This window comes from Halyomorpha halys, unplaced genomic scaffold, assembly GCF_000696795.3.
Source record: "Halyomorpha halys isolate HHAL.00 unplaced genomic scaffold, Hhal_1.1 Scaffold302.1, whole genome shotgun sequence".
NCBI classification, from domain to species: Eukaryota; Metazoa; Arthropoda; class Insecta; order Hemiptera; family Pentatomidae; genus Halyomorpha; species Halyomorpha halys.
The window spans coordinates 240,512-252,821 of NW_027110436.1; the positions used below are offsets into that span (position 1 = coordinate 240,512).

The 12,310-nt window shown below is 32.3% G+C and overlaps 1 protein-coding gene across 2 annotated transcripts in view; it reads left to right on the forward strand.

The window, feature by feature from the left end:
• The window catches only part of LOC106680974 (uncharacterized), a 42,501-nt gene extending 30,731 nt beyond the window's left edge, over window positions 1–11,770 (forward strand). For both annotated transcript variants that reach the window (XM_014421036.2, XM_014421035.1), the window contains exon 5: window positions 11,593–11,770. In XM_014421036.2, the coding sequence (XP_014276522.1) occupies window positions 11,593–11,711 (119 nt within the window). In that variant the 3' untranslated portion in view covers window positions 11,712–11,770. The remainder of the gene's footprint in view (window positions 1–11,592) is intronic.
• Window positions 11,771–12,310: the final 540 nt, after the last annotated feature.

Below are 12,310 nucleotides of genomic sequence, written 5' to 3' on the forward strand. Positions count from 1 at the left end.
TTTTTTATTTTAGTATGTATGTGATCATTTAATTACCTATTGCCCACAACTGTGTGGCAGATTGTAATATCTATCAATAAATAAATCTATCTTAAAAAAAAAGAAGGTTCTAGATTGAAGGTCGAATAAACCACTAAAAGTGTTTGTGATGCAACGCTCATCGGTGTCCGGTTTTTTAAATTTTTTTTTATATTAATTTGAATTTTATATATGATAAATATAATAATAAAAAGATTGACAAAGAGATGTACATAATTATAGCAACACTAAAACTTATATTATATAACGTAGTCTTGTAATTATAATTAATAATTTTCATAGAATTAAAAAAAAAAATCGTTGCAGTGTCTTTATATGACCTGAATATTTCAAAAACCCCCTTAGAGGCGATGATAAAACAATAAAATCAGTATTTCAGTTTTTAAAATCACAAGGTTTACTGTCACTGTCACAAATAGAAAATCTAACGGACGAATATAATAATACAAAATTAAGTGAAAATAAATAAGAAATTAATTGTTTTATTGACCACTGATGTTTTACGCCACTAAACAAAAGCAAAAGAGAGCGGAAGAGAATACGGAAAATACGGACGCATTATCTATTAGTTGATTTTATATCTGCCTATGACAGCATTCAACGGTGAGGCTATGTATCGGGCAATGAAAGACCTCAATGTACCAGTTAAGCTCATCCGTCTTGTAAAACTTACAATGAGCAATACGGAATGTATGGTGCAGATTCAGAGAAATATGTCTGGAGGAATTCATCTCTCAAAATAGCGTTCGACATGGAGATTCCCTAGCCTGTCTGCTACTCAATATTGGTCAGGAAAAAGTTTTACAGAATCAAAGGTTCATACCAGTGGAATCATTTTTAATCATATGGTACAAATCCTGGGATATGCAGATGATATCGACATTATTGGGAGATCAAAAGCTGTTGTGGAAGAGGCCTTTCTTTCCCTTGATAATGCTGCCAGGAAGCTGGGACTTGTTAATACCAACAGAATCAAATATTTGATAGCTGGTCCAAAAAGGGTTTCAATGAAGATTTTGTCCAAATTAGTCATTACTCTTTCGAACGAGTTGAGGAATTTGTGTACCTCGGATCACAAGTTAATGCCACCCATGACGTTTCGGCAGAGATAAGGAGACGAATAGCATTGGTCAATAGGAGTTTTTTTGGACTGCGTCTGCACTTTGGTAGTTGCTCACTATGAAGATCTACGAAAACTAGATTGTATAAAACGTTAGTTCGACCAGTGCTGCTCTACGCCTCGAAAACGTGAGCACTTTTAAAGGCCGATGATCCTTTTCATCCAAACGTTTGAGAGAAAGGTACTCAGACGTATCTACGACCCAATAAAGGATGGTTCAGCTTGGAGAAGACGCACGAATAAGGAAGTCTACTTGTTAATTGGTGAGCTTGATGTTGGAAAAATTGTGAGAATTGGTAGGCCATGTGTCAATGAACTGATGAGATCCCAAATCTTCTGAATGAGCGCCTACATGGAACACGGCCGAGGGGCCGCCCAGAGCTTCGATGGTTGGATGGTGTTAAAGAGGATTCAAGGACCATGCTGGGAGTGAGGAATTGGACAGCAGCTGCACTTAACAGATTAAACTGTTGGAAGCTGCTTGAGGAGGCCAGGACCCAGTAATGGGTTGTCCCGCCAATTGATGATGATGATGATGATGACGCAAAAGCAAACAAAATTTAAAGAAATTTAAAACGCTTCTATTAGCGTTTGTAATAATTAAGTACATCTATGGGCTAAAAGTTATTCTCTTGGACTTGGCTAAAGCTTAGCTGTCCATCTTTATTATGATATGACCCCTAGAAAGAGCGGTTTAGCCGGGTATTATACTTAGCATATTTTATTTTAATGTTCATTTAAAATCACAACTTAGTAGCAACTAATCCTTAAAAACAACTCTTATAAAATGAACTTCATAAATCGAGCCTCCCTAATCCGTGTAAAAAAAAATTGATTTTTTAAATGTATTCCCTATTTTTTTTTTTCTGATTGAAAAAATCAATCTACCTCGGATTATTTGACTACATTAATTTAAGAACTAACATATGTCAAGCTTTTAAATACCTGATTTATTAAGATTTTTAATCATGAAAGCTTTTAAAATTTTATATTAAAATCTTGGCCTTCTCTCTTACCAATTCTATGTCCTGTTAGACACATGCGGGCTGCCCTTCAGAGAGGGTAATTAACCTGAAATCCGCAACACTGCTCTTTTGAGATGATGATACCTTAATTGTCCTCGTGTGCAGTTTCACATAGAAAATGGAGGTGTGGTACAAGGCGGTATAATTACATATTAGTAATAAATTAAAACGAATAGTAAATACTTCCCCAACAAACAATCATAATAATAATAATAATAATAATAAGTTCTTATTTATATGTGAATACAAAAATAAATCATTCTTAAGAAAAAAAATGAATATATACGTTAAACATGTTTACACGCGTGTAGGAGATTAGAATCTTTTTAGAGGAGACTAGTCGAAGCTTAAAACTGGAGTTCGCATTTAGTTTTCCACAATTCGCTATCTCGAGCGTGCCTCGTCCAAAATGAACCGCCACACTGTTTTGTTATTTCTACGGCCCAGCGCTTGTGTTGTCCCCTTCGTCTCTTCCTGTCAAATATTATAAATTTATTTAATTGAACAAATGCATCCTACCATAGTTAAAATTACATGTACTTTTCAGTAGGTAATGACCAATGAGTCAGAAAGTAATGACCAATTTAATCCAACTTGTTTGTTGTCTAGTTTTCCAAAATACCACAGTATACATCGGGACCTGGTCGTGTCTTATTTCAGTTAACACGAGTCTGAATTTTTTATTTATATTAATGTGGAAAAGGGTTGTTGAAATTGTGAGACCTGCTTATGAATAAGCATGCATATATTTCCTTCAAATTCAAATATTAATTCCCTGTAGGGGCAGAGTGTGTTAGTTGAAATACGAATAATTATAATCTGAGAACAAAGCTTATGGTGGTCTCAGAGGTAAAGGAATATGGCTTAGCTGGTGACGTCTTCACTACCATAGTGACGTCATCTAGCCACTTTTCGGTGCAGGTTCAGCAGTTGGCGAAATGGTGAAATCGCTTCGTCCATTTTTCGCGAAACAGGTTGCTTCTCCCTCTTGCATGCCATGATAGATAATACAGGAGGCATCGAAGTTATAGCGTCTTCGGGGTCTTCCGGTGTCCGCAGCATGGGAGGGAGGTCAGAAAATGAGACCCCCTACCCCGACTATAAACAAATTTTTAAAAAAACTGAAAATATCGGATTCTGTAAATCCGACAACGGCAGAAAATAATGATTATTGCAGTGTACCGAAGGTCTGTGGGAAGGGCTTCTTCCCTTTTGCATCCGCTTCATTATCCCTGCGACAAGATTTGAAAATTATCTATTGTAATAATATATGTATATACATATATTGTTGTCACTGAATTTATTCTTCACATCAGCATGGTTATTTTTTTAGTCATATCTGTAAATATTCGTGAAGGTAGCTTGGTTCCGTTCCATTTTATTCCTCTTAATTTAGTTATTTTATAGAAGACTTAAAAGAATGATCGTTTTGCTCTTTTTTTTTTCTTAAGAATTTATGATTTTTTAAGTAAAAGAATAATATTTTGTTGTATTATTAGAGACTAGAGAGAGTTTTTCAATAAATCCAGTTTTAATTTATATAAGCATTGGTAAATTATTTATCGGATTCACATTATTAAATGTGGGTTTAAATTCTTTGTTTAATAATTATCCTGTGATTTAAATTTAAGGACCCTGTATAAAGAGTTATAGGTATTCTAAAATAATTAAAAATTAAACATGAAAATTCAGGTCATTTTCATACATCAATTGCAGACAAATAAATTCGACAGCCTCAATCAGCATATTGAAAGGTCCCCTATGTGATATACCCTTGCCATTCAATCACATAAAAACAAACAATTCAGAATCCAATTTCAATCTGTTTTTCCAATGAAATGCTCTATTCGAACACAATAGTCATCATCTCAACGTTGGTATTTGCGATTTAGGTTATGGCGTTCTTAGCTTTAGTAAAAGATAGTACATTCCAATAGTGTATCTACTTCATTCTCTTATCTTGAATAGAAGCTTTATATGTTTTAGTTTAACTTAATTGTATAAGTACAAAGATTTATTTATAAAGTAATATTTTTCAAAAGTGTCGTTTTATATCAGATGTTGATATTTTTTTAAAAATTATTTCTGCTTTATTATCATATTAATGATTTATTACCAATAATTATTGTTACATACTTTTTTATACCTATTGTTTATGAATTATAGTGTCTTCCTCAAAAAAATATTTCTCATAAGTTATAAATTAGTAATACACGAGGCAAATGAGAGAGGAATTAAAAAGACTTAAAATTTCAGAAACCGACTGTCTAGATAGAGATTTGTATAGGAAAACATTGAAAAATCTCCAATATTGGAAGATGAAAACAGGGTACGAAGTGGTCCGAATAAAGAAAAGAAAGGCAGTTGAGGATCATGAAATTGCGATGGGAAGAAAGAAAATCCAGATTCCCAAAGAAACCTAACCATTTATATTCACGTGGTCCTTAGAGGCCGATTTGTGATAAAAAAAATAAAAAAAATAGTAATAAGTATGTTCGGTAGTTTTATACGGATCTCAGAAATGGTCGGCAACAGAAAAAATAATAGAAAAATTGGGGAAACAACTGAAATATTCAAAAGAAGTATGATAGGTATCAAAAGAAGACACATAAAAGTACAGTCTAAAATTAAAGTTAAAAGTACCAAAAGAAGCACTTAATGCGAGAAAATGATCCAGAGTTGATACCATTGGATAGTATACGGTGGTAATTTGATACCAAGGGGTCATTAAGATAGAGAGGGCGATCAATTACAAGATGAGATAGTGCAAAGGGTGGGAAACTATTGAGCTACTGTGGCTAGGAATAGGGACCTATGGCGTAAAGTAATGAAGAACCTATTGAAACCATCGTTTATATTTAAGTATTCAAATGCAATGTATTGAAAATACAAACATGATAAAAAGAAGTTAAATTTAATTAAATAGGTGTTAGAGGTGTTAATTCGCAGCCCCTTAAAGGGCAGTCCAAAAGGGGCCTTCATTTGTTAGAGTAGCGGCACGGTAAAAGGGCAATAAAGTATTAACATACCAGGTAGCAAACCATTTGAGCCACAAACCGCTATCATAAGCCGTCATAAAGGTAAATTTCTGTTCGCACCTTTCAGCCAAGCCACCGGGAGGACCTCAGGCAGTTAGGACTTACTCAGCCCTACTCAAACACCTGTACGACCAGATGAAGTACAAGATAAAGTAATTGATGCCACCTTAAGTTTTTCATTATTTAAACTCTGGTTTCGCTCCAAAAAAATACGAGTAGTATAGGAAAGTAGAGGAGAGGAAGGATCATTTTTAACGAATGGAGAGGAAAAAGGACAGTCGGCAGAAGACTCTGAGGTTAAACAGTAGAGAGGAGACAAAAAAGGAACACTCTCTAAGGAAGACTAGTAGAGAGAAGGAAGTTGGCCGGAGGAATACAGGAGGACACAGCTCAAGATAAGAAAAGAGAGAACCATGGACCAACGAAGCAGAAACACCTCCTAGACCTAAACACGTAAGATAATTTAAAATTCTAAGATGGTCCTTTGAATAGCAAAAGTGATTAAAATTAGAGTCAATATAAATATCAATAATCTAATATGTTATTCTCAATGCATAGCATATTAAATAATCTTAAAGTAAGGCAATTGGTCTACCATGCTCTATCTTATATGAGTACACCTCAAGTGTAAATATAACTTAATACTAACCTGACTTCAGTTTATGATTTTAAATCCCTACATGCCACCTCATTTTATTAGCCTAATAAATTAATGAGCACGAAACAATTGGAAAGGATATCCAATGATTAGTTATATTCAATTATACCTATTATACCATAGCAAGGGGGTCTGTGGTAATAGGTCTTGGTCGAAATATATAGCAATACATTTATAAGAATCATAGGTCGGTTCCCATAAGAAACCAATAGATATATAATATAAATAGAAATATTTGGATAGCTAAATAAAATGCAGTTTGTGGAACTCCCATCAGTCCTATACAAGTATCTCTCCACAAACATAACAAAACATAGAAAATATCTTATTAATTAATATCTGGAAAATTATTTATTTTAAATTAATGCCAAGATTGAAATTGAGTTAATTTTGAAAATTGGTTATGTTTATAAACCGAACTGTAAATTATGTAAATAAAGTTTTTATGATTATTAATAGTAATGTAAGAGTGCGTTAAACGTTGTCACAGTCTGAAAATACAGGCTGTAAAAACATTATAAAATTGACAATGTTCTTCCACAAAAACACTTATGTTTTAGAGTTAATTGAATGACGGATAGACTATAGCTAAAAGCAAAAGTATTAAGTACTTAATTTAATTAATTTACTAATTATTTAATTTTACATTTACCGCCCTCTCTAGTTAAATATGTTGAACTATATTGTGAGATTGGACTTGCTATTTTCCTTGTTTGTAGTTAATTATTATTCAATGTTAGTTGTAGCTGTTTCAATTAGAGAACGAAATAGAATTTGTACTAATTTGTTTTTCAGTATATCTAGAGTGCAGAGGAATAAAATGAATAAATCATAATATGGCAAAAAAACTTTTGTCTTTAACAGTACCTAGGTCATATTCAATTCGACCAAAACGTTTGAAGAGTGCTGGGAAAAACGATCAGAGTCGATATTATTATTAATTTATAAGTCGATAATATTATTAATTTGAGTTCTCTTTGCGATTAACTAGAGCTTAATAAAAAATGTCTACACAAATATTCATATAGTTACGTGAACATAATCATTGGTATTATGAAAATGTGATGTGCTATATTGTGTAATAGTAGGTTCAAATCATAACTAACTTCCGTTTTTTATGATATATTTATTTCGCTCTCATTAAATAACAAAATTATATTAATTTATTATGAATTCAATTCTATTATAACCTTATTTCATGTTACTGGCAGTTTATCTATTTCTTCCTGGCAAAATGTGGTTCGTTGGGACTGGAAGAAATTGTTGACAGCCTACCTGACTTCCTCTTCAGAATTGAAGGTTTTCCCATCCAAAAATCCTTCATTTCAGAGATTAAAAAAACAAAAACAGTTTGACGTAACGTGTATCACACAAAACAGGATTCAAGATGTGTGTTATTTGTCAGAATCTCACAAGAGGAGATCATAACACGAAAAAATGGCAATCCAAAAAAATTTAAAAATATAACACCCCTTAATTAATTAATAGACGAACAAAACGGATTACGCCACTTACATTCATCCACTTGCTAATTTGCTTTTGTTATAGTATATATAACGGAGAATTTCAATCATACAAACCATAGTGAGATAATCCTAATAGATATAGAAAAAGCATTCGACACTACCAACCCAAAGTCACTAATTTTCAAAAATGGTTTGATTATGTTCATTTTGTTTATTCTTCTGTTTGTATATATTTTAAGAGAGTTATTTTTTTTTTGTTTTCGTTCATTTTTTTTCATTCATTTATTTATTTTATTTTATTTTAGTATGTATGAGATCATCACTATTACCTATTGTCCACAACTGTGTAGCAGATTGTAATATCTATCAATAAATAAAAAAAAAAATTTTAATTAATAAAATTAAACATTCCATGATTTTTAATGTTACTCATAGAGTCATTTATATCAAATCGATCGTTCTTTGTTTCAGTTAATAACATAACCCCCCACCCCCCACGCATCATACAATTGCTGGTTTCTCTGTCACAGTACTATACTATTTAATATTTTCATAAATGACTGCTCAAGATTTTAAAAGTTTGGAAAATTGGGATTAGTTTTAAATAATTATAAAAGAGAAGTCACCATTTTCACAAAACGAGGACCTATATTTCCATCGACCAGTTTAAATGATACCCTGGATCCTGTTGCCAAAACCGGGAAATGCTTATGAATCACTTGAGACAGCAAACTATTACTTAACAACCACATCAGTTCGGAATTGGAAAAAATAAGAAAGATTCTTTATCAAATATATTCATAATTAATAAAATATAAAAATTATCAAATAGAAATAAACTTATAATATATAAAACGGCACTAAGACTTAACTTATACCTGGCCCTTATGAAGTTTCACTAGTTCAAGTAATATTAAAAAAAAAACAAGTATTTTAAAACCAATGCCTCATAATCGTTAATTACTATCCACATTAAACTAGAATACTAATGTACACTGAATCAAATATAAACTCACAGAATTATACACATAAACTGGGAAATAATTTTTTTCAGTATTATTTCAACTCACTAAACTCTTTTTTTTCAAAAACTTTATTTATTGATAAATATTACAATCTGCCACATCGTTGTGGGCAATAGGTAATAGTGGTGAATGATCACATTCATACTAAAATAAAGTAACTTAAAAATAAATAAAATCTCTCTCTCTAAATATATACAAACAGAAGGATAGAGAAAATGAACAGAATCAAACTATGTGCATGAAAAAATAAATAAATAAAATAAAATAATCTCTAGTCACATTTACAACTAAACTCTCTAATCACATAAATAGGAAATTTGTATCAGGAAACTGTAATTAGTATCAGGAAAAGTTTATTGTATAAGGGGCTATCCCAAAACAACATAGTAAATATTTTACATTTTATATTTATGAAATAAAATATGTTTAAAAAAATAAGGAATATGGTTAGGAAAAATGCATTTAAAACGCATAATTAATTTCGGCAATTTTCTAACTTACACTACTTTTCCCTTCTATTTTTAGATATATATCATACTTACATCATACAGTTTATCTTCAACGGTAATTTTCCAGTTATAAAACAAGATGCCAATAAACTCTTTTAGTGTTAATATATTTCAGTTTTTGTTGTATTGTCCAAGTACTAGACAGATACTTGTTCTTGTTTGATGTCTATTAAATTAGTGAAACAAGTTTGTTGAACAAAGCATGGACGGTAGTTACCGGAGGAGCAGAACATGGACACAATTACTGGACGTAGACCAACCTGGACTCAGTGTCATCATCCCAATCCAAACAGAACTAAGTAGTTGAGCCAACTTTGGGACCCTCTGTTTGGCTAGGTCCCATCGGTCTTCATCAACTCAGATAGGATTTCGGATTCCTCAATTTTATAATTTATGGGATAAGTTTTATTGTTTTATTCTGGGAAAAAACGCTTCGCCTACCCGCGAGGGTTATCGGTTCCAATTAATGATATTTTTTTAAAATTTTTATTTATTGCTATTTACAACTGAACATTATAATACATTTAGTCAATCTGATCTGAGTTAAATTGGAGCGTTACAGGCGTGTAGAGAAACTACCCATTGATAGCACTCTAATGACATTTTACATTAGCTGGGCTCGCGGCCATCATCTTTTCAGGCGCCACGGAGTCAGGAATGGAAGAGGATGGAAGATAAGAAACTAAGGGGTTTGAGTGGTTAGAGAGTTTATAATGGAAGTGATATCTGGTTCGGGCTAGATCGGTTACATAGGGAACATTAAGGTCTTTATGTATGATTTTATTTGTGACAAAGTAAGGAGCATTGAGGATTTTACGAAGGATTTTGGATTGTAAGGATTGAATACGAGAGGAATTCGAAGGTTTAGTGGAACCTCCATATGTCCAGATTGGTCTTATTACAGTCATGTAGATCAGTCTTTTGTAATGTGTTGGAAGTTTAGACCGTTTGTCTAGTAAGTGCTGTAATAGTCGAAATCGACGTGCAGTTTCCTGTCTTTTCAGTCTGGTGTGAGGATTCCAGGTTAATCGTTTGTCCAAATGTAGTCTAAGGTAGCGGATCTGTTCGACAGGGGTAAGAGTAACATCGTTAAATGAAACTGTAGGGCAGTCAGGAATTAATGATATTAAATTAAGGTTTATTAATTACAGAAGATCTGAGATTTTCTGATTGTAGATTCAACAATTTGTGATGTGGCACTTATATTCAATTTTATTTATTTAATACCAAATCTGGTGGGTCTTTCATGGTTAATAATCGTAACATTTTTTTTTAATAATTGATTATGTTTGTATAGTCTTATACGAAAGACACCACCAACCAAATACAACGTTAATTAAAAGAAAATAAGATAAAATAAATAGATATAAATAATGCTTATTAATAAGCGAGAAAAGTAATATAAATAACACAAATTACGATATTCGTAGACCTATCAAAAAAAACAAAAAAAAAACACAATTGTCCTCTAATGGTAAAAAAAATAAAACAATTTAATTAAAAAAAAAAAAGACGAAGAGGAAAAAAAATAGAAGTAGTGTGAATAATAGAACTGATAAATTAGAATTCATAACAGGATGTCTTGCAGCAGCCTGGGGTTTAGTCTTCAGGTTGAGGTTAGGTGTCCCAAGTTTTAGATCACTGCTCCTTTAACCGTCGGTAAATGAGATTGAAACTGAACCGTTTTTTGATGTAATCCTCTTTCGACTCCATATGTAATTCCGGAAGCAGCCATTTTAAAAAGTTGTTTTCGAAACCAGAAAAATCTACGGTTTCATATAATAATATTTTTTTCTTTAATGAAGTCCTTTTGTTTTACTTCTTTAATTGAAACTTATCGGCCGCAGTATTAATAATTTTTAGGTTTTAAAAAAAAATTACGATTTTAAAAATTTAATGCAAAAAAAACATATATACTTTTTGAATAAATTTGAAGTAAATTAAAAAATAGTTTTGAAGAAAGTTTCTCTATTACAGCTTCTTTAACTACCGTAAAACAACGTTTAAACCAACTTCGTGTAGTATAGGAATAGTTTTTAATGTTCCGGCGGGCGCTCCCTTATCTACAAGAATTGTCACGCATATTAACAACAAATGTGCTATAGTTTTGAATTTAGTAATGCCAGAATTGTCTTTAAAAAATAATTTATATATATATGGTTATATTTGTATAAACTATATGATAGACATAACTTTAATCATTATAGTTTTTTGGCTTTATTCCTATGTTGTGTCTTTAGCTTGCAACGAAAGTGTAGAGAGTGTTTTTTTGTGTTATGATCTCTTCTTGTGAGATTATGACATGTCGTACATCGCCCATCATACTCGCTATAATTGTCTGCTTGAGATATCAGATAAGTAAGGCTACCATGGAGGGTGGTAGTGGAGGGTTTCATGCCGTTTTTCAATTTCAGGCGCTTTTTAAATATTGGTTGATTTAACTATCATAAAAGCTGCTCCTCTTCCCGTTTTAAGCTAATATTTCATGAGTGATATAGAACCGTCGTTATTTTTATACGGGATGATGTTTATATAACTAGCTGGATATTATGTTTTAGAAATTCTTCAACCGAATACCAGGACAGGCGGAGTCGTATCCTCTTAACATACAACCTACCTAGTATAAAGTCATTACGATCATCTACGCCTGAGTTATTTCTTTCACTTGTCTATTTTTCAAATATTATTTTCATATAATATTATCATTCGCAGGGGAAGAGGCTGGAAGGGTTGACCTCAGGCAGATCTTCGTGGCTGTGGATAGTGACAAAGATGGACTTATTACGAAGAAAGAGTTCAACAGAATGATAAGGGATTACTTCCAACGCTAATTCCTGTAAAATATGTATATCTGTTTTTTAATGTGTAAATAAATTTCTCTACTATGTAATAGTTTTTATCTTTCTCTGCAAATAAAAATAAATGCCAAGTCATAATACCAGGCTAAGGTCTACTTGAATAATGTAGTACTAATTTTGTAACAGGGTGTACATTAACGAAGTAACTGGATCATTAGCTACATTTATGTATCATTTATTTCTAGATTTGATGACGTGATAGTTTTAGATAGTTTCCTACATTATTATTATTGTTTATTTTATAATTTTACATATGCCTTTTGGAATGTAGCGTAAATTTGTTATCCATCCAAACAGCCTTCGTCCAGTATTATTATTACGAATTTGTGAGTGGAAATGCCTTCTCTAACCTATATCCACCTAATGTGCCGACTCCTCCGGTTGGGGTGTCCAGCGAGTCGTGAAAAGTTTTGTATTGTTTTTTCTATGCCAGTCATGAATGGTTTGTCCAGGTCCTTGTCCAAATTTGTTAGTGATTAAAGCACCAAATTTAACTGGCTCATGACTGCAACGGTGCATGTTAAAACCTGGCCTTGGAGGTGTCGACTTTTATTTCTGTGGTGGTTCCACGA